Genomic DNA, 22994 nt, shown 5'->3' with positions numbered 1-22994 from the left:
CAGGAATGCAGCTAACTATCCTGTGATCCACAGCACGGTTTCCTAAAACTAAGAATTATCCAGCCTAAAATGTTAATAGTGTCAAATTTGAGAAGTCCAAATATTTATAATGCCAAGTGATTTTATTATTAACATTTTGACTTGTCTTGAATTGTCACCATTTTTTCAGACACATCTGTAAATATTTCATTAACATTTGCTGGGTGACCAGTTATATATACCCTTTTGTTTTTATTAATACGAGTTTGAATATAATGGACTAATTAGGGCTAGAAGTGATAGACTGTTTCAGGTACATATAAAACACAAAACATTCTGAAGGTTGAAATTCTTGTATCATTCCCCTGTGTTTTTCCTTTAGAATCAGTTTATTAAACCATTTATGCCATCAACCCAGTGTTTTGTATCCTTAGATAAGATGTTTCTAAGACACTTTTAAAGTATCTTCAGGAATAGACCAGCTGCCTTATTTACATAATTAATTGATTTACTAAATTTTTTCCCTCATGTATGTAACCAAGACACACATGGCCTGTTTAATATAAGACAGATTTCTAAGTTAAAGTCTCCATCAGTGCAGTTCTTGTCACCTGTTAAGTTACCTATCTTTTTTATTCCCTCTGCCTGCCACTTCCCCTGCTTGTGCTCTCCTTCTCTATCAAATAAATAAATGAAGTCTTAAAAAAAATAATAAGCTGAATCATTCGAGGCTCAGAAATAAAAGAACACTTTACTATTAAAATTTTTAAATTTATTAGGAAACTTTTGCATGGTTGATGTCATAAGTATAAAAAACAAAATGGTCTGGTACCATTAATCTAGTTGCCAGAAAAAGCTGGTAGTTTTTAAGGTTTTGTTTAGCCTCTGTTATAACAAGCAATATTTGGACTATTAACAAAACTTAGGAGCCAAGGAAACGAGACCTTTGTTTTATACGACACATACTTTATATTTCATCACGTTTTTGACACTTTGGTCAGATGCTCTTTTTAATGCCATTCATTTCCTTTTTTTTTCTGTAAACTATTAAAATACAGTAAAATAAATCTTAATTTCTTTCTTTTCTTTTTCTTTCTTTCTTCTTTCTTTCTTTCTTTCTTTCTTTCTTTCTTTCTTTCTTTCTTTCTTTCTTCAGAAAGGGAGGGTGGGCTGAAGGAAAGGGGGAGAGAGAATCTTGAGCAGACTCCATGCCCAACACAGAGCCCCATGTGGGGCTCAATCTCATAACTCTGAGATCATGACCTGATCCGAAATCAAGAGTTGGACACTTAACCACTGAGCCACCCAGGTGCCCCTTAATGTTTTTCACTAATAACACAGATAAAAGGACAAATACAAATACTATGATAAATATAATTGTTTGAATTTTTAAAATAGATTGGAAGAGACTCTTATATTTTAGAAATCTTTGAAACTTATATTTAGTACTGTAATAATGTGCATTTTGCTCAGCGTGTGTGTGACTCAGAAAAGGAAGATGAGCCCAGCCCTTTGCTAGAAGTGTTGTTTAACTACTTACTATGAATGTAGTTTATGGATAACTTATAGGAAGAAGGAGAAGCCTAGTTTAAGTTATCTTTAAAGAATAACTAAATACTGTCTGTGACTGGCAGAAATGTGTGAAATAGTCTTTCTTACAGTGCTTTAAGCAACTGAACTTTAATTCACAGAAACTTGTATATCAGGAAAAAAACCCTTTTTAGATGGTCAACTAAAAATAATAAACCATTTTTTATAGAAAAGTTGTAGGTCAAAAAAAGTAATGGGAATAAAACTACTTGTATCTATCAGAGCACTTTTCAATTAACATAATTTCTGCCAGTTGTTTTCTGTTTTGTCTTTTTCTTTTTTAAATATTGCTGTTCTCCAGATCGTTCTAGATGGTTTTCATATGAGGATAGAATTTCTCCCTGTTCTGTGAAAATTTGCTTAAATGGTCCTGAAAATTCTCAAATTCTTTGTATTTGAATACTTGAATACCTTCTTATCTCTACCTCCAGTAATCCTTTTCATTCCCTGCTTTGTTATTTTTATCCTTAGCGCTTACTATCAAAACCATTTTACTTATTTTCTGTTTACTCTACTAAAATGTACATTCCACAAGAGCACAGATTTTTGTTTGTTCATTACTGTATTTCCAATGTCTACTACAGTGTCTGGCAGATAATAAACACAGAAAATAGTTGTTGAATAAGTAACTGCCCTGATTTCCTCATAACTTTCTCAGCTCTTCAGTTGTATTGCTAAAATTCCTTCTCCATACTCCTTTTTAATATTTTTTAATCACGTTTCTAACAAAGTAAAGTATCTTCACTAGTTCATATACATGTGTGTTATCATCCGTAACCCTTCAATTAATTTATTCCTCCTACTTAAAATCATATTTATCCTGGGCTCATTTGTGTATCATTTTTCCATTGCGTTAGCACCTTAATGATGAGCACCTTTAGAACTAAGTGAAGTCTGGAAAGTCTAGGGTATATAATAGAGCTTTAACAGTAGCAGTCAGGTGTTTTTAGCCTCTGATATCTTTTATGTGTCCTCTCTGTTTTTCAATGTTACTTGTAAGATTAGAATAGGGAAATAGGAATTTCTACAAAAATGTAGCTATAATCCTCTGAAGAACTTATAGAACCAGATAGAGGTTTTAGAATAATTTGAGTTTTAAAAAATTTGTATAGTTTTTACCTGACTTACCTAATATTAGTACTTTCAGAAATAACAAAATTAGTATTTGAAAGTAAAGTAAAAGTAGAGTAGAAAAGTAGACTTTCTCACATTAACTAATATTTTATAATGTTTATCACTTTAAAAACTTTATACTTTTATTTCCTACCTTTCCCAACAAAAGTCACATACATGGTAAGTCATGGAACTTTCATTTAAGCCTAGGCTTTTGGACTCTACTCCATCAGAGTATGCTATGCTGGGTATAAGATTCTACTATACTAAAGTACATTTTTAGATACATGGAAATAAGTTTGAATTTAGCAGTTTCCTGTAGAAGTTGTGTCACCCAAATATAATAGAATTTCATACTGTTAAAAGTGAAACACATGAGCTCATTGATGATACCATATGGTGAAAGAATCTTTGAGGTTGCTTTCATCTTTGTAAAGAGACTGGATTAGTATGAGGAATGGGGTAACAGAATAGAGAGAGAATGGGGAGCCAACTGAGGAAGAGGCTACAAGGGATGAGCTAGTACCATATATATTGAATATTACTGTTTGGCTGGACAGCTTTGTTATAACAGTGTACCAACATAGAATGTTATATGGCAAATCAATATAATAAATTGCCTTGAAAAGTTGATATTTTTTAGTATGATTTATCAGTTTTCACTCATGTTATCCCAAAATAAGAGGTGTAAAATGAGAATTAATCCTTTCTTGAAGTTGAAATAAAGCTTTTTTCTAATAATTGGGGAGCTCTTTAAATTCAATGCCTCTTTTTATGATACTGAATTTGAGTATTCTTTGTTCTGACTTAAACTGTCTCCACTAAATGGAAGAGACAAAATAGTGATTACTTTTATTATTTTATTACTTTTACTTTATTTTATCTCTTATTTATGATTTCTTTTACATATGTTCAAAACAGTCCTGATAATTCTGCTTCAAGTCAAGGAAACTAAAAATTAGAAGAATTAGAAATTTATTCCTTTAAGTCCATTGCTGTTACCTACTTAGCTCATAGCATGTTACATCTAGAGGTAACTTGCTTTGAACTGGAAAATTCATTTATTAAATAACCAGATTCGGCCTCAGTCTTTGGAGTAAGTGATTAGCAGTTTTTGATGCTTATTCTTAATATTGTTAATTATTTATCTAACCAGGTACACATACAGAGTATATGCTTTTTCTTTAAATATATGCATGTTTTTGGTAATAGTTTTTTAAAGGCATAGTAAATATAACACTGAAGAAAATGCTTTGAAAAATTCTTATATATGTCTACAAAGAATTACAGATAAAAGGTTAATTCTAATGAGCCTCTAGTACATGTCACATACTGGCTATGGGAAAATGTTTATTTGGATCTAGAATTACACATCTGAAAGGACAATACAAGTTAACTTTTCATGGTATTTGCTCCTTCATCATAATATCAAGTAAAGAGTGATTCAGAGAGAATGAAGTACTTTTAAAAACTTATTCCTTGGTAACTAGTTATGTTTGAATATGTAGCGGAAGCCAAATTGTAAGGACATTCACAGTTATTTCTATAATCTTGCCAAGATTCAGTAATATCCCAGGGCACCTATCAGTCCTATAGCCTGATTCATCCCAGGTCCTTTGTAGCATGTCACTATTAGTAATGACAGATGCATTGTCTCCCTTCATTTCCTCAACAAGGGGGTAGAATAAATGGAAGATGCACAGTTGATTTTTACCTAAAATGAGTAATTTGAAAGCATTCAATTCTTTCTGAATCATCCTGTACTATCAGAATGTGAGTATATTCTTATCACTGAAAGTTTGACAAAAATCAAAGTAAACCTCTATTATAGATAGAGAAATAATGATTTACTGAGGAAGAGCTCACTTGCATGAAATGATCGTAAGATGCATTTTTAATGAAGTATTAATTCCCTTAAAGAGAAGTAACAAAAGATCAAAAAAAGTACACACACTTGATCTTTTATTGAGGAATGTTGTTTAAATATCTAACACCTAAAACTTACATTTCCAAATAAATACTGGACCTGTTCCACTTGGACACTTATTTTGTAGGTGGTATTTTTTTTTGAATATTTTACTTACTTATTTGAGAAAGAGTGAGTGAGAGAGAGAATGAGCAGGGGCAGAGGGAGAGGGAGAAGCAGACTCCTTGCTTAGTAGGGAGCCCCACAGGGCTCTCTATCCCAGGACCCTAGGATCCTGACCTGAGCCAAGGTTGATGCTTAACTGACAGAGCTACCCAGGTACCCCTATTTTGAAGGTATTAGATATGTTATTAAGCCTACCTGACATTATAATTTTTGTTACTTAATTCATTAACTTAAAGTTACAAAAAGTTTCAGACACTTCAGTGTCTTTTGAACAACTTGGATAACTTCTTTCACCTTTTTAAAAGCTTTTTAATGGAAGTATAGCATATCTGCTATAGAGAAGGGCACAAATCATAAGTTATAGCTATTTGATAATTATCTAGTCAGCATTACCCATATAACAATCTTTGGGGTGTCTTTTTACAGGAGACTTTGCAGCAGTTGATCATGATGTCATTGCCAAATGTCTTAATCATTGGTAAAAATCCTTTTTCTGGTGAGTATTAAACTAATGTGATAGTAGCCTTAACTTTGTGTAATACTGTAATGCTGATCAAGATCTTATTTAAATGAACACAGTAGGTTTTTCATGACTCTAGGGAAAGTCAGAGGTGATACTCCATTTTGTAGAGAGAAAATAAACTCAGAATATTTATAATATGTAGATGGGATTAAGTACATTTTATGTTAAGTTCAGTGTTTTTTCAGCTCTGCCAAATTGTTACTTTTCTGTAATGATTTTTAGTGTCTCATCATAAACAAGTATAGAAGATAATGTGGGTACAAGATTCAGGGAACATAACCTTAGGAAAGAAGTGATTTTGAAGTAATTTCTAGGTTTATATTCATACATCTGCTATTTTTCATTGCTAGAGCAGTTCAAATCTAAGATTTTACTCATTGATGTTATCATTTATATTAAACTACTTCTAAATGGAAAGATGAGAAACAGCTTTTTTCGATCATTTAAATTATTTTCTTCAGAAATTTCTGCCTTTTGCCAGCTTTTAAATGTGACCTATTCAGAGTTTTAATTTTTAACAATTGGAGAAATTAGTAGCTACTAACCAGTTCAACAGTGGACTTACTCTTTTAGGCTACCCATAACCCAAATCCAAGTGTATCTTCTCTAAACCCCACCCCCCATTCTCATTCAAAACAAACAAAAATAAACACTAAAATCAAACAACTGTTTTTCCTGAGGAAATTACCACTTAGATGAGGTGAATTAGGAGTTTAGATAGTCTTTAGAGGTATTCTGGGATATTTGATTTTACAAAGTAAAAAATGAAAAAAAAATTTTGTGTATAAAATGGAATTTTCAATTTCACATGCATTTAGTAATTACCTGCCAAATTATAGAGACCAGGAATATAAAGAAAATGGCCTGTACTCTGGAAGATCTTGTGCTTTGGTGAGAGATGCAGAGATGCCTGGGAAATTATGTAATAATTAATACAAAATAGAGCTATATAAAAGTACTAAGGCATATAAAATACACAGCCATCATTTATAAGGTTGGCAGGTTAGTGAGGGTTGGAGACCATTGGTAGGTAGTTTGGCCAGAGAAGACTACACCACAGTGTTAGTGAGCTGTACCTAGGATTGTGATTAGTAAGGCATTCACTAGAGGGATGAATATAGGAAAGAAAGAGAGTGACAGAAGTGAAGGCAGAGGAGTGCGGATGTACATATATTTGGGAAAGGTGATTAGCGTGTCTAAGAAAGTAGGTTGTTTCCTGGAGTATAGAGGGAGATGTTTGAAAAGAAGTTTAGGACTTGTCATAGACAAATTGCCCTGATGGTGAAATTCTGGACCAAAGAAGTGATTTTTTTTATTTTTGTCCCCTATATGTTTTGAGAAGATCTGAATTATTGAGTATTGTTTGACAGCAAATGTACTCTCCAGGTCTATTATAAATCATTAACTGTATCCAGCTTATTACATACATTCATTTTACCATCCTTGCTGTAACATTTAATTAAGCTTTTGATCCTCATGAGTATACACAGTGGAAACCCATTTAAATTTTATAGGTAGATAAATCATGAGATAGGTGTTTTAGAAAGAAAATGTTAGTAGGCCTAAATGAAACCAGACCTATTAGGAACCACTGGCCTGAATTTGTGACATGTCTCTATATCAGCAGTTCTTCATTTGGCATGTTGTAATCATTTATGGAAAACTAGTGCATTTATAGTTAGCATACTTTATTGTATAGAGTTTTGAAGCCCGTTTTGTCTATACTGCAGCCCTTCAAAATGAACATCCTTGCCCATTTCTTCTGCTATTACCACATTATGCACACAGAGCTGCTTTTTTGAATTCTGCACTATACTTGCATACTTATCCTTGGGTCAAGTTGTTGTGAATGTTACCTTTAGAAGGGATTCTACTAATGTAAGAAAGAGAGTTGAACTAAAGTAAAATGTAGTACTTAGCAATCGTTTTTATTTCAGAACAAGGCACAGAAGAAGTTAAAAAGTTGCTTTTACTTTTACTGGGTTGTGCCGTTCAGGTAAGTTAAAATATTTCTTCGTATTTTCATTTTAATAACTTCTTTATATGTTTTTTCAGGCTCTAGTTTCTAAAAGACTTAGAGATGGGCTATTGCTTTTCAAAGTCTCTGTTAGGAATTTTTAAATAACTATGACCTTCTAAGGAGATTTTGAAGGAAAATATTTATTCTGTGATTTTATTTCAAACTTGTATTATCAGATAGCTGTGTTACTTAAAAACTGTATTTGGGCAGCCCCGGTGGCTCAGAGGTTTAGCGCCGCCTTCAGCCCAGGGCCTGATCCTGGAGTCCTGGGATTGAGTCCTGCGTCGGGCGCCCTGCATGGAGTCTGCTTCTCCCTCTGCCTGTGTCTCTGCCTCTCTATCTCTTTCTGTGTGTCTCTCATGAATAAATAAATAGAATCTTAAAAAAAAAAAGAAACACTATTTTTTTTTATTCTGAGGCTTATAATGGCCCTAAGTTTTTCAAATTTCCTTAAAGGGACTCTAAAAACTTCTCCTAAAACATCCTTATGATTCATGTGTGCATGTATGTATGTTACAAAAGAGGATTAACACCAGAGAGAGGCAGAAATTATGAAAAATGTTATTTAGGAGTTTAGATTATTATTGCCCTTTAGATGACTGATTATAATAATAGCTATGATTTATTAAATACCTGCTTTGTGTCAGGGATGATTCCTAAATAAGTTTTCTTATAGTATCTTTTTTTTCCACATAAGGATATCAGTGTTTACATAGGATGAAATTTAAATTACCCAAATTAAGACACTTGTGAGAGTCAGAAAAGGTACTGTTAACTATTAGAGTGGAACTGCATGTGTAAACTGAGACTGCTGACAATCCAAGATGGTTGCTCTAGATGCATATTGCCAACAGACCAAAGAGTTAAGTTTATTTTTTTTTAAGATTTTATTTATTTATTCATGAGAGACACAGAGAAAGAGGCAGAGACACAGGCAGAGAGAGAAGCAGGCTCCACGCAGGGAGCCTGACACAGGACTCGATCCTGGGTCCCCAGGATCATGTCCTGGGCCAAAGGCAGGCGCCAAACCGCTGAGCCATCCAGGGATCCCCCAAGAGTTAAGTTTAAACTCTGGTCCAACTTCAAACCTATTTCTCTATGTTGATTTTTCCTTTAATCAGCCATTTTTGAATGAATGATTACAGTGTTAAACTGTCTCAATTATTTGTGTAAACAAATACTGTTACCATGAGTAGCTTTTTATACACATATGCCAGAAATCACAATTCCGAGAGAGTAGTATGGCTTTTAGAACTAACTGTTTAGGAGCTATATACTTACACAGAGCATATTATTAAAGTTTCATGCTGTGTAATACAGGTGTTTACTTCGTAGTTGATTAAATATTAAGTAAATATAGTGTTTGTGGCTATTGCTATTCTAATTTGGTCATCAGATCCTAAATTAGAAACACAGCCCTTAATTATTTACAGCCTTGAATACTGTATTTGCTTTTAAAAATACCTTCTGTTGATGAATGTTATGTAAATTTAAATAACATAGTGACAGCATAAATTTGGTTGTAACTTCTGGTTATTATTTGGTTGTTATTGCTGGTTACTAAAATTGACAGTGGGAATGGAGCAGAACTAAGGACTTTTTATGAACAGTTTAGGGAAAGCCTAATATATTAAAGAAACCATCATTATTACCACCTGTAAAAGCAACAAAATCTAAGCTACTAACCCTTACTCTATTTTCTGTAACTGTAGTATCCTATATTTGAGATAGTTTAGATTTCATCCTGTCAGTATTTCGGAGCCACTGATGCTAATGACATCAAATACGTAACAGAATCTCCTGTCATCCTTTAACTGCCTATATGAACAATTAGAAATCTTTGTTGATACGAAGAGTCAAAATGTACTTCAGGCAGGACAAGAAACTATTGACAAAACCGGTCAGCTAACAAATACTGTTTATATGCTTTCTAGAGTGTAATCTCTATTGTAGAAAATCTGTCCTTGTGTAATTAAACAGCTTAAAAGTCTAGTTTTTAATGTAATATGTGGCGCAAAATGTTTTTCCACAACAGGATTAGTTTTATTTGTTGAACTTGTGATTCATAGGTAGAAACAGTAAGTTAAAGTTTGCTGATATGATACTGACGTCTAAGAATTCAGTGGGCCGCAAGTTTTAAAAGATGCTGTATTCATGAAAAGAAATAGAAATGGAAGGAAGCATAAGGAAATTGGAAACAATTTGTTTCTTTTGAAGAAGAAAGCATGAAGTTTTTAAGGGGAAGCAGGATTCAAAAATAGTGGTCACTGTCCAAACATCTTACCACACAGAATGAATTTATATTTAAGACTTTTTATCCTCTAAAGCACATAAATATAACCCATAGGAATAACTTTGAATACAAAGAATACTGCTCAAGGCCAGGGCTTGATATTTCCATTATTGACTAATTAAACCAGTCCAGTTCTACCAGAATCTTTTTTAGTGGATAACACATTTTCTGAACCAGTTCTGAGCATCAACTAAAATTTTTATGGACACATTGCTCTGCATCCCATCCTTGAGATACTTGAGAGAGTCCCAAGAGAAATCATCGTACACAGAAGGAAAAATTTTTGGAGTGTATGTTGCTTGGAAATATCTTTGTTTCAAAGACCATATAAAATTTAGCAGAACTTAGTTTTATATTAGTACTGGCTATTCAGTATCCAAAAATAATATATATTTTGGACTTTTGCAGGGTTGCATGGTGTTGAAAGTAACTGAGTGTCAAGTGTGGTTGGAATTAAAATTCTGACTTTTATGTGAGCCTTTACAAGCAATTCTAACACTAGTATTTGATTCAGAAACTATTTTTGAACTTGATCAGCTTGAGGGCTACAGCCTATTGTTTTCCTACCAGGTATCTGTAAAGCATCTTTAAAATTAGCATTTTTAGAACATTAAGTATCCCATTACATTTTGGGGAAGTAAAACAATACATAGCTTCCAACTGAGGCATTTTTTTTTTCTGAGAATACATGAAAATAGCAAATGTAGCTTAATACAAGGAGGGGATTTTTTTGCTGATAATTGTTTTTTTTATTTTTTTAGTCATAGTAAAATGTATGTATAACATAAAACTCACCATTTTACTGAATGTTTAAGTGTACAGTTCGTTAGCATTATACCTTCACATTGTTGTGCAACCGTCACCACTACCGATTTCAGAACTTTTCTCATCTTCCAAAACTGAAGCTTTATACCTGTTAAACAGTAACTCCCTATATCTCTTTTATCCCCAGCCCTTGGCAATCACCATTCTCCACTTTCTGTCTTTATGAATTTGACTACTCTAGGACATAAGTGGAGTCATACAGGATTTGCTCTTTTATAACTGACTTATTTCACTTAGCATAACGTCTTTAAGGTTCATCCACATTTTAGCACATGTCTGAGTATCCTCTAACTTTTAAGACTAAATAATATTCCATTGTATGTATATACATCTTGTTTATTGATGGACACTTGGTTTGCTTCCACTTTTTGCCTGTTTTTTTTTCTTTAAGATTTTATTTATTTATTCATGAGAGACAGAGAGAGAAAGAGAGGCACAGACACAGGCAGAGGGAGAAGCAGGCTCCATGCAGGGAGCCCGACGTGGGACTCGATCCCTGGTCTTCAGAATCAGGCCCTGGGCTGAAGGCAGTGCTAAACCGCTGAGCCACCCAGGCTGCCCCATTTTTTTTTTTTTAAGATTTTATTTATTTATTCATGAGAGACAGAGAGAGAGAGAGAGAGGGGCAGAGTTTTTGCCTGTTGTGAAGAATGCTTTTATAAACACGGGTATACATATAACTGTTTGAGCCGCTGCTTTTTCAGTTCTTTTGCTGTCTATCCAGAAGCAGAACTGCTAGATAAAGTATGGTAGTTCTATTTTTAACTTTCTTAGGTCCTGCCATACTGTTTACCATAGTGTCTGTACTGTTTTACATTCCTACCAACAGTACACAGAGTTCCAATTTCTCCACATCCTCACCAACATTTATTATTTTCTGTTTTGGGGGTGGGGAGAAAGCTATTCTTTAAAGAGGAAATTTTAGTTTTTCTATCTTTATTTATGTTTTTATGTGGCTTATTTTGGTTTTACTTTTGATAGAACTGTGATCTATTCAGTCATTCGTGTTCTTATTGAAAACACTGTAATGTGTTGCTCATTTTATTGTTCTCTTGTTCAGTAGCTTGTTTCCTCTATTTTACTATAGTTTTTTCTCATAATCCTTTTTTTTTTAATAAGAGAAAGCACTGAGATTACCAAGTGAAAATATAAGGAATTTGAGTAATCAAGAGCTTCAACTCTGGTGAAACACTTCCCTCAGGCCCCAACTTCCTACCCACATAACTTTTTAAAAAAATTAATTTATTTGAAAGAGAGGGAGAGAGTGGGAGGAAAAGCAGGAGGGAAGAATCTCAAGCAGACTCCACACTGAGCAAGGAGCCCAACACAGGGCTTGATCCCAGGACCCTGAGATCATGACCTGAGCCAAAATCAAGAGCCTGATGCTTAACCAATTGAGCCACCCAGGTGCCTGCACTTTTCCTATATCACAGCTTCCGAGGTATTCTTGGAATATTATCGTAATCTGTTCACTTAAGTATTAGTTGTTATTAATAGAGTTAGAAATAACTAATAATAACTAATGCCCGTAACACATTAAGAACTTTATATAAAGATAAAAGAGAGCATACTTTTAAGTGGGAAAAACAATTTGTTGGTGATTATTTAGTCTTCCTCACAAGAGTTTTCATAGATGCAAGTAAAGCTATTTATTTATAGGTCAATTTTTAACACCAGACTTCTTTATGCTCCAGAAGGGGGCTGTCAATTCAGTAACCACTGTGAGGCACATGTAGCTATGTAAATTAAAATTAATCACTATTAAATAAAATGAGAATTTCAGTTTCTCAGTTGTACTAGCTACATTTTGGTATTCAGTAGCCACATATAGCTAGTGATTGCTGTATTCTAAAACACTGATATAAAACATTTTATCTGGGGATCCCTGGGTGGCGCAGCGGTTTAGCGCCTGCCTTTGGCCCAGGGCGCGATCCTGGAGACCCGGGATCGAATCCCATATCGGGCTCCTGGTGCGTGGAGCCTGCTTCTCCCTCTGCCTATGTCTCCGCCTCTCTCTCTCTCTCTCTCTCTGTGACTATCATAAATAAATAAAAATTAAAAAAAATAAATAAATAAAATAAAACATTTTATCTGATTATTCAACTTCAAAATTATATCTTCTCTCATTCTTTTTTCCATCTTGATAGTTTTTTCTATCCCTCAAGATTCTATAACCTTCATTCTGTATGCTTTAAGAAAGCCTAACCTATTTATAAAGCATAATCAGAATTCTTAAAAACTTTTACAGCTTGAATAAAGATGAAACTTAGTAGAAATTGTGGGTATTTTTAAGAGTAAAAGAAAAATTCTCATTGATTTATGTTGAAACTATATTAGAGGATGAGCTCCTAAAGATAGTATAAAAGAAGAAACAGTGGCTCTAGGGCTTAGAAAAGGGAAGTGTATGTGTTAAGTTTAAACCAAAGGCAAAGATATGGCAGTTGAATTGGGAGACCCTTCCAATGAGTCATAGTCATCATAACCCTGTTATTTTATGTGCTCATTGGCTCAGAAACTATATACATAGATCAACATATTTGGAAACATTTAGTTTATTTTGTAAAAAGATTTTATTTATTTGAGACAGAGAGGCAGGGATTGAGAGAGAGAGCCCAGAGTGGTAGAGGAGGGAGAGGGAGAGGAAGAAGCAGATTCGCTGTTGAGCAAGGAGCCAGGGCTGGATCCCAGAACCCTGGGATCATGACCTGAAGTGAAAGCAGACGCTTAACTGACTGAGCCACCCAGGCGCCCCTGGAAGCATTAAATTTAAAAATTGGGCACATCATACCTAAAAAGTTAATTTTGCTACAAATGGACTATCAGAAAGTCAACTTTAATTGTTCTCAGTAGACCTGTCAAATTTTATTTACTAGATTAAAAAAATTCTTGTTTTTAAATTGATTAATTTTCATCATCCCCCTTAAAAGTCAATTTCCTAGTCACAGAAACTGTATGTTCTTAGTAGTTTAATTTTAAATATTATTATATCGTTCTAATAATTTTGTTTTTATAGGATACAAAGCTTTTTGCACCATGAGAATGTGTTAAGTTAAATTGTAGGTAATAGAAGTAGAATGTTACAATTTGATATAATAAATATGTACAGTACAAAGCAGAACCTTGATAAGTTTCTTAATGATCAAAGAATCAATTTTTCTTTTCTGTGAGTATATTCTCTTCACTACTAGTTGGGTAATTGGCCCAGGAGATGCAACTAAGCTAGACAAGGCAGTGCTGTCTATTTTGTATGCACTTCTCATTTGGTAGCTGCAAGAATACAGTTATATGAGCAGTTGGATTGCAGTTTAAGAGTTGTAGATGGAAGGCAGAGGTATTAAGATGCATGTTAAACTGTTATTCAGTACTGACTGGAAAGAAAAAGGTTAGGTTTACATCATAATACTTTAAATTTATATAAAGATTTTTAAAAGTTATACAATAAAGAAATACTGCCTTTATTCAACTCAGTACATGCATACTTGTATATACACTCTTAAATTTTGCCCCTGGTAACTTTATATTATGGTAGAAACAAATCAAATATTTATTGTATTACCTTATAAATGTTGAACTGGGCCTCAAAAATAGGTTTCTTTAGTAAGATTGATAGAATGAAGATGTGGGAATGTATTGTAAGCTTGAAGTAAAAATTGCTTACAATTTTTTTTTTTCCCAAGAAGAAAGGCTGTTTTGTTTGATGATAGCCAAAGACTGACTGAGCTTTTTTGGCTGTATTCCGATTTCTGCCACTGACTCACTGTGTTTTTTGGCAAGTAACTTACCCTCCCTGAAACAAGTTCTTGATTCTTTACTTTTCTGTTTGTAAAGTTAGCATAATAATATTGTACTGACCTCAGATGGATTGTGTAATGGTTTCCCTCTTTAGAACTTTACAGCATAAAAATAGTATGGGTTTTTGGTGCTGTGCTTTTTAAATAAATATTTCTAAATTGTTATCTTTTCATTAGGTAAGTATATGAGACCATTTAAATGCAAAACAAACAAAACCCTCATTGTACTGTTCAAAACATAGCCAGGCTTCTTGGTCTGATGAGTTGTTAAGTTATTTATGACATATAAGGATTATATCCCATAAAATGTGAATGATCATTTTATTAATTTCTTTTAGTGTCAGAAAAAAGAAGAATTTATTGAAAGAATTCAAGGTTTAGATTTTGATACAAAAGCAGCAGTTGCCGCACATATTCAAGAGGTAATAACCTATATACAGTTTTTATATAAAAACTTTCATGAAGCTTGTGGTGTGTTTCTATCTCCCCAAATACTTGAAATCCTAGGACAAGCAAGAACAAATCAAGGTCAGATACAGATGGACCCTTCTGATAGACAAATTGTCAGCTTCTCTTTAGAGATAGCTTCTTAAAGGAATCCTCATGGCACAGTGCTAACTACAGTGTACTGTTGCCTTTATTCATAGGGACGTTAGGTAGAAAATGTTAGAGGAATGAAGTGTATGCCTTTGTTAGCACAGAATGAACAGTATTGTAAATGGAAGCAGCAGAAAGTGGATCACTGCCTGTAATTCAAAACTAAAGTGAGGTAAGATGATAGCTTGGTACTAAGTCATTCCAGTGATTTGTTTGAATGAATGGACATAGTATAATTTTTAATGAAGATATTAGTTGAATTATAACACATTAGTGATTTGTAACATCTGTATAAAAACTTCAGTCTAGGACATACTAAAATAGTTAACAGATGCTGTTTCTGCATCTATCTAATTACAAACTTTTAATCTTAAGCCTTTTTAGAACTAGATCATAAACTTTACATATTGATTAGAAAGAGAAGGAAAGGGAGAGAATTTTTAAATAGCAAAAATTGGTAGTGTTTAAAATACTCTCTATTTGAATAACCTGTGTTGAATATATCATCTTTCTTCTTCATTAGCATTCATAGAGTCCAGCTTTCTTGTCTGTAATATTGTTGTCAACAGTCAGCATATTAGTACTCCACAAAATACAGGAATTTTTTGGGTAGTTTTCCCTTATATATGTTTGTTTATCCTAGCTTTGTGGTTTATATTTTATTTTGAATAAATGCTAAGTATTGCAAGTTACTAAATTTGCCATCATTCTTGAAAGTGTTATTTTTGTGGTTTCTTGTGAAAGTTAAAGCAGAGTATCAGAATCACAGAAAAAGAAAGCAAGAAATAAATATTATGTTTATGTAACTTTCCCATTCTTTTAAAAATCTTTGTGTTAGTTTCTCCTAAGATTTTATGGCATTGTTGTCTTCAGACTCTATAAAAGATGTAGCTTTTCAAGTATAAAAGTGCAATAACATGTATCCTATGGGATTAAAAAACTTTTGCTTTTGAATCAAGCACAATAAATTTAGTCTTACCTAAAGAAAAGTTCAAAAGTTCAATTAATTTTGTTAAAGCAGTTGTCAAACATATCAATTTTACCTTCTCCTAGCAATGCCTGCAATGTTTTACTTTTTAGTTGATACAAAAGCAAATATTTGTATATTTGTAGATAATATTTAGTAAAAATAATTCTTAGTATTAGCCTTTTCATCATTCATTAATTTCAAGGGTTCTTTAGGCATCATTTGTTTCTCATATTTTTGTGGTAAGGGATATATGATATTTGAGCTAATATTGTACTAAAATGAAATCAGTTTTTAAGTATTAGCCATTCTAAAAAATTGTTTATTTTGGTTGGTTTGCTAAAGGTAACCCATAATCAGGAAAATGTGTTTGACCTGCAATGGATGGAAGTGACTGATATGTCTCAAGAGGAAATAGAACCACTCTTGAAAAACATGGCATTACATCTAAAAAGACTTATAGATGAGAGAGATGAACATTCAGAGGTTTGTAATTTTCTTTAAGTATATTGTGAAAATTTGCTTTCCAAAAAAAGTGGTATCAGAGGGTTTTCAACATTGATACTCTGTTTCTTAGGGACAGGTAATAAAGTACTTTATGTCTGTTTTTGTGCAAAACAGGAACCAAAAAGGATAGATAAGAGCCCCAAATTGCTAGTAAAGAGATTGCAATTAGATTTTCTTTTCTCCTTTCTTTTAAATTATTATTATTTTGTTCCTGTGTTTTTAAGTCATTCCCACAGTTCTGGCAACAGTACAAAAGTGTGAAACTGAAAATACTATTGGTGTAAATGGAAAAATCATTGCCTTGAAGCATGAGAATTTGCTTAAGGTTAATTTCTTAGTTTTATTGCCACATTTTGAGGTTGGAAAAATAAGTTTAATAAAAGGAGAATAACAGGTGTTCTGAATAAAGTGTCTCACAAAAGGTTTCGAGTTTTTATAGTTAGTAAATGAGGTGTGATTTTTTAAAAGAATTATTATAGGCTTCTGTAAGAGAGTACTTTGCTTTTTTAAAAGAGTAAAATGCACCAGGTTTTTTTGCCAGCAGTCTCTGAAAATCGCTAATAATTTTATAGGAGTCTAGACTTAGTGCATGTGATGGTGAGTAATATTTTGTTAATAGCAGATGAAAGTACTCTGCCATTCAGAAGAATGTGTAGCTTTGATCAGTTGTTCCATTTACTTGGGAGAGACAGGGTGTGTGTGTGTGTGTGTGTGTGTGTGTTTAGAGATTTGTTTGAGAGAGTGAAAGAGAGCATGAGCAGGAGGGACAGGGGGAGAGGGAGAAGCAGCATCTCAAGCAGACTCCGCACTGAGCATGGAGCCCAACATACCTCATTCCAGGACCCTGATTTCCTAACCTGCGCTGAAGCCAAGAGTTGGATCTTAACTGACTGTGCCATCCAGGTGCCCCTGGAAGAGACAGTTTTGAGCTTATTTACAGAGAATTTGGTTACTCTCTGGGCTAATGAAAGACTTGCCTAGGAGAAATTCCCGAAGATTTTTTTTCTGAGCAATACTTTCATGTTGTTATAGATGGGAATTTTCAGTTTCTCTTTAGGCATTAAAAGAGGGGGCAAAAGGCATTAAAAGAGAAGAAGAGATAGGAAATAAATATTTTAGAGCAACAACTAAATTTTTAAAAAACCTAAGGCAGTAAGACCAAAGGAAGAGTGAATTGAAAAATGTCCCTAATGTATATCACACCTATCCTGATATAGATTATTTTATTTTCAGTCTGAGTTTTGACCCATATGCTTTATCTTCTTTTTATATTGGTACCTTTTTACCACTTTATTCATTTTCTACAGCATTCTTCTATTTTTATTTCTTCTTTTTGTATTTTGATAAGGTGCCCTCCAGCTTCTGAGGGCATGTATGAATTGTTTGATCTCACTGCCATGAAGTTACTGATATGGGGTGAAGAAGGATATTATTTTGGAGAAATGAGAATGAAGTATTTGTTATGATCTTTTTAAAATTTTTAATTAAATTCATTTTGACAACATAGAGTATAACACCCAGTGCTCATCCCATCAAGTGCCCTCTTTAGTGCCCATCACCCAGCTACCCCATCCCCCTACCCACCCTCCCTTCTGCAACCCTTTGTTTCTCAGAGTTAGAGTATTTGTTATGATCTACGTCAAAACTAAGGAATATGAAACACTGTTGTGATTATTTGAAAAGTCGTTTAAGATGTATTATCCTGCCTCATTAAGCTTTTTAGTTGGATTTATTTTTTAACAAGAAAAAGATGATCATGTTTTCTTTTCTCAGGTATCTGGAAACAAGTTGCTAGCTGGCTTGAAGCTAGTTCTCTAGGGGAAATTTTTTTTTTTTTAATTTTCTTTCTACCTTTTTTTTTTAAGATTTTTATTTATTTATTCATGAAAGGTAGAGAGAGAGACACACACGCACACACACAGAGGTAGAGAGAGAAGCAGGCTCCATGCAGGGAGCCCGATGTGGGATTCGATCCTGGAACTCCAGGATCACACCCTGGGTCAAAGGCAGGCGCCAAACCGCTGAGCCACCCAGGGATCTCTAGGGGAAAATTTTTTAATTTGAATCACCAATGAACTAATTAGAAAAGATCCTTAAAAATAATTGTGAAAAATATTAGACAACTGTAAATACAATATATAAATGCAATAATTTTGTATTATTCAATTGGATTGAAACAAGTTCTTATTTAGATTTTCTCTTTAGCTCTATTTTTTCCTTCAAAATATTTTATATAAAATTTTATATAAGAAATAAAATAGAAGAACGTTGTATGTCACACTGAATAAACACATTGAAAGTATGTGTATGGTTGTGGTTTCTAATTTCTCTACAAAATTTACTAGGAGGAAAGAAAGGAATAAGTATCATATTCATAACATTTTTTGGAACACTTGAGAGTACAAAAGCAGCATGCTCATTTTTCAGTGCAAAGAAAATTTAAAAGACTTAAAAATATGAATAAAAAATCTGTACATTCGATTATTTTTAAGGTCTTTCCATGTGTATCATTATGCAGAAAGAAAAATGGAACTTCCAAGAGTGGAAACATCATATCAGGTGTTACACATAGGTCTGGCCCTTTTCAGCTTGCAGACCCATCTCTCTTAAGAGGAAGGTGTCACTTAGTTTGAAGAGGGCCGTAGACCTCATCAGGGAGATATAGTGCTCTTGTTCATGTCATGCTTACCCACAAGCACCATGCTGAAGGAATAAAGTAGGATTTGCAGTAACATCCTGACCTACAGAGCTAGTGCTACAGGCATAATCTCTGCTCCTGTACTATTGATGGGGGCCAGGAACATGCCTATCAGATCCACTGTGATGATGTGTCAAAGATCTAGGCCACACTGTGATTGTGGAAGCATTCCCATCTGCAGGTAGCAGAGGAAGACTGTGGATATGGACACAATGAAGAGTCTTCTTTTCTCATAAAACTGATACAGAAGTCATAAAACTACTATTCTGACACCCACATTGACATTCATGGCTCTATGCCAGTCCAGGCCAGGTTGGATGGGCCGACTTGGGCAAGGCTACCCTGTAGCTTGTGGCCTCTGATGCAGCAGAACTAACAGGTGGTTCTGTTTATTGCTGCTGCTAGAACACATATAAGTGTTGCCTAGAGTGTTGGGTTTACTTTTTTGTCTGACTCTTACGTTAACTTGAAATTTGCAAATGTCCTTATTCTCAGCTGTCACAGACTGTACTGGCTTTGTGACCTCCTAGAAAATTTGAGCTTTGGAGGATGCTTTTTAGTATAACATTAATTAGAATTCTTTCTGTTTTGTTTCTTCCCTTGGGGGTCTCCAAGGAACCTGGACTGTCAGCTTATTAATAAGTTAAGCAATGTATTCCTTCATACTTGGCCACTTAATTCTAGAAGGTTCCATATCAACAAAGGAGGCTAGTTGGCTACTCCAGGCCTTTTTATCCATATACGTTGTATATTTTGGTGAGCAGTAACATTCCAGGAGTTAAAGTAGGCACCATCTATGTACTTAAATATCCTCTATTTGTTGGCATGGCAAGGGTAGGACACTACTTTTCAGTCAGTAGTAGGAAGCTTCAGAGTTACTCAGAGGAAATGTCCTTCCTTGTCAAAACAGAGAGTCCTTTTTTTCTGTTTTGATTGATCCTTTGCTATAATTCTTTCACTTCAGTCTAGAACGTGTAAATTTGGTCATTCTTTTTAATTACTCTTCACTTCTTATTAATTCTGTGTAGCATATATTTCTTAAGTCCTCTTCTTTTACTGAAAACCAAATAGGAGATTTTAATTAATTTAAGATCTCTTTATTGTCAGTTTATTTTATGCCAAGTGTTATATTTATAATATACTATCTTTTTAAGTCTATACAAAAACCCAAGCTTATAAATGAAGATACTTGGGCTCAGAGAAGTTAAACAGTTTGCCAAGTCTAATTCCAACCCCCATGTTCTTGTTTATAAAACTTTTGCCCAAATCCATGATTGTGTTGAGCACGTCTCTGATTCTTTTCTTTAATTAGGAATTCTGCAAGTAGAGTTATTAAGTCACCTGAGTTTTTTTCTTAGCTTTTGTATCTTTTTATGTTCATTCTTCAGTGTATATTAATGAATACAGGTGTTTTTGCAAGATCTTGTGCTAAGAGTGCTTGGGAGCAACAAACCGATAAACTTTCAAAAAAAGGATCAAAGATCTTTACAATCTAGTGGGGAATTTATTTTAATAAAATAATTGGTTTTTTTTAAATTAAGTTTTTATTTAGATTCCAGTAGCTGACAAAGTGTAATATTAGTTTCAGGTGTAGAATTTAGTAATTCAGTACTTAACTACAGCATTTAGTGTTCATCACAGGAAGTGCAGTCTTTAATCTCCATCACCTATTTCATTTATCCTGGCACCTCCCCTCTGGTAACCATCAGTTTGTTCTCTATAGTTAAGGATATAAGAGAGGTTTGCCACTCTCCTTTCCCCCACCCTTTGTTTGTTTTGTTTTGTCTCTTAAATTCCACATATGAGTGAGTTATTTCACTTACTATAATACTCTCTAGCTCCATTCATGTCCTTGCAAGTGGCAAGATTTCATTCTTTCTTATGGCTGAGTAATACTCCATGATACACACACCCCCCACATCCTCTTTATCCATTCATCAGTCGATGAACATTTGGGCTGTTTCCATAGTTTGGTTTTTGTAGAGAATGCCGCTCTAAACATTGGGGTGCATGTATCCCTTTGAATTAGTATTTTTGTATTCCTTGAGTAAATACCTACTAGTATTGAGTAGTATTTGCTGGGTTATAGGGTGTTTCTATCTTTAACTTTTTGAGGAACCTCCATGCTATTTTCCAAAGTTTGCATTCCCACCAGCAGTGCAAAAGGGTTCCCCTTTCTCCACATCCTTGCCAACACCTGTTGTTTCTTGTGCTTTTGATTTTAACCATTCTGACAGGTGTAAGGTGATATCTCCTTGTAGTTTGGATTTGTTTTCCCTGATCATGAGTGATGTTGAGCATCTTTTCCTGTGTCTGTTGGCCATCTGGATGTCTTCTTTGGAAAAATGTCTATTCATGTCTTCTGTCTGTTGTTTAATTGGATTATTCATGTTTGGTGTTGGGTTTTAGAAGTTCTTTATAGATTTTGGATATTTACCTTTTATCACTGGCAAGTATGTCATTTGCAAGTATCTTCTCCCACTCTGTAAGTTGCCTTTTAGTTTTGTTGATTGTTTCCTTCACTGTGCAGAAGCTTTTTATTTTGATGAAGTTCCAGTAGTTACTTGTCTTTGTTTCCCTTGCCTCAGAATTTGCTACGGCCAGTGTCAAAGAAGTTACTGCCTGTGTTCTCCTGTAGGATTTTTAGTTTCAGGTCTTGCAGTTAGGTCTTTAATCCATTTTGAGTTGATTTATGTGCTTGTATAAGAAAGTGGTCCAGTTTCATTCTTTTATGTTTATTCATGTGACTGTCCATTTTAACACCATTTATTGAAGAGACCATCTTTTTTCCATTGGATATTCTTTCCTGCTTTGTTGAAGATTATTGACTATATAGTTGTGAGTTCATTTCTGGGTTTTCTATTCTGTTCCATTGACCTACATGTCAATTTTTATACCAATACCATACTGTTTTGATCACTAGACCTTTGTAATATAACTTGAAGTCTGAAATTGTGATGCCTCCAGCTTTGCTTTACTGTAATAAAATTTTAAAAGTTAAAAGTACCCAAAAAAGACATATATCTAAATACTAACTAAGGAAGATGTTACTTAAAACTGCTAGTGGAATGTCTAGGATCAAAAGTGTCAGGGAAGGCTTATGAAATTATTTTATGCTTTATGGTTTTTTTTAAGATTTTATTTATTCATGAGAGACACAGAGGGAAGAGAGGCAGAGACATAGGCAGAGGAAGAAGGCTCCCTGTGTGGTGTCTGATGCGGGACTCAATCCCAGGACCTCGGGATCACAACCTGAGCCAAAGGCAGGCACTTGACCACTGAGCCACTCGGGCATCCCTATATTATGCTTTAATGACATTTTTTTTTGTCAGGTTTAAAAAAACATGTTTGGAGGCCTTGAGCTAAAGGAACTATTACCATTAGAGAAAAGTCATATTGTCTATAAAACCTTTAATGCCTCTGGGTACTCTTGACTCTTAGTACTAGGTTTCTTTTTTCTTTTTAGAAAATATTTTGCAGCCTGTAGTTGTTTTGTACACTGGCATCTGGAAACTTTTTTTTAAAGATTTATTCAGAGAGACACAGAGAGAGAGAGAGGCAGAGACATAGGTTAGAGGGAGAATCAGGATCCCTGCAGGGAGCCCGATGCAGGACTTGATCCTGGATCCTGGGATCACTCCTGAGCTGAAGGCAGATGCTCCACCACTGAGCCACCCAGGCATCCCTGGAAACTCTTGATATCTCCATAATACCACCTACTAAGTTCAAATGTAATACATGTCTTCAGTACTTTTCTTGAGTTTCATATTTTGTGAGTCATTCAGTTAAATAATTTTGAGCAGCTATTTTTGGGCTCAGTACTATGTTAAATGAGATCAGAGATACAGAGGAGTTACAAGAAAGATCACATCAGGGGGATCAATGGGTGGCTCAGTGGTTTGGTGCCTGCCTTTGGCCCGGGGCGCGATCCTGGAGTCCCAGGATCGAGTCCCGCGTCGGGCTCCCGGCATGGAGCCTGCTTCTCCCTCTGCCTGTGTC

The 22994-nt window shown here is 34.3% G+C and overlaps 1 protein-coding gene and 1 pseudogene across 14 annotated transcripts in view; one reads left to right on the top strand and one right to left on the bottom strand.

Moving 5' to 3' along the window:
• The window catches only part of CCDC88A (coiled-coil domain containing 88A), a 138747-nt gene that overhangs the window by 35150 nt on the left and 80603 nt on the right, over positions 1 to 22994 (top strand). For all 14 annotated transcript variants that reach the window (XM_049115536.1, XM_025467463.3, XM_025467469.3 and 11 more), the window contains exons 4-7: positions 5201 to 5270; positions 7235 to 7293; positions 14565 to 14648; positions 16136 to 16276. In XM_049115536.1, the coding sequence (XP_048971493.1) occupies positions 5201 to 5270; positions 7235 to 7293; positions 14565 to 14648; positions 16136 to 16276 (354 nt within the window). The remainder of the gene's footprint in view (positions 1 to 5200; positions 5271 to 7234; positions 7294 to 14564; positions 14649 to 16135; positions 16277 to 22994) is intronic.
• Positions 18860 to 20234, bottom strand: LOC112674655 (sushi repeat-containing protein SRPX-like; annotated as a pseudogene).

Source organism: Canis lupus, chromosome 10 (genome assembly GCF_003254725.2).
Source record: "Canis lupus dingo isolate Sandy chromosome 10, ASM325472v2, whole genome shotgun sequence".
Lineage (NCBI taxonomy): Eukaryota > Metazoa > Chordata > Mammalia > Carnivora > Canidae > Canis > Canis lupus.
The sequence above is the reverse complement of the archived record's forward strand: the minus strand, read 5'-3'. Positions and strand labels throughout refer to the sequence as shown.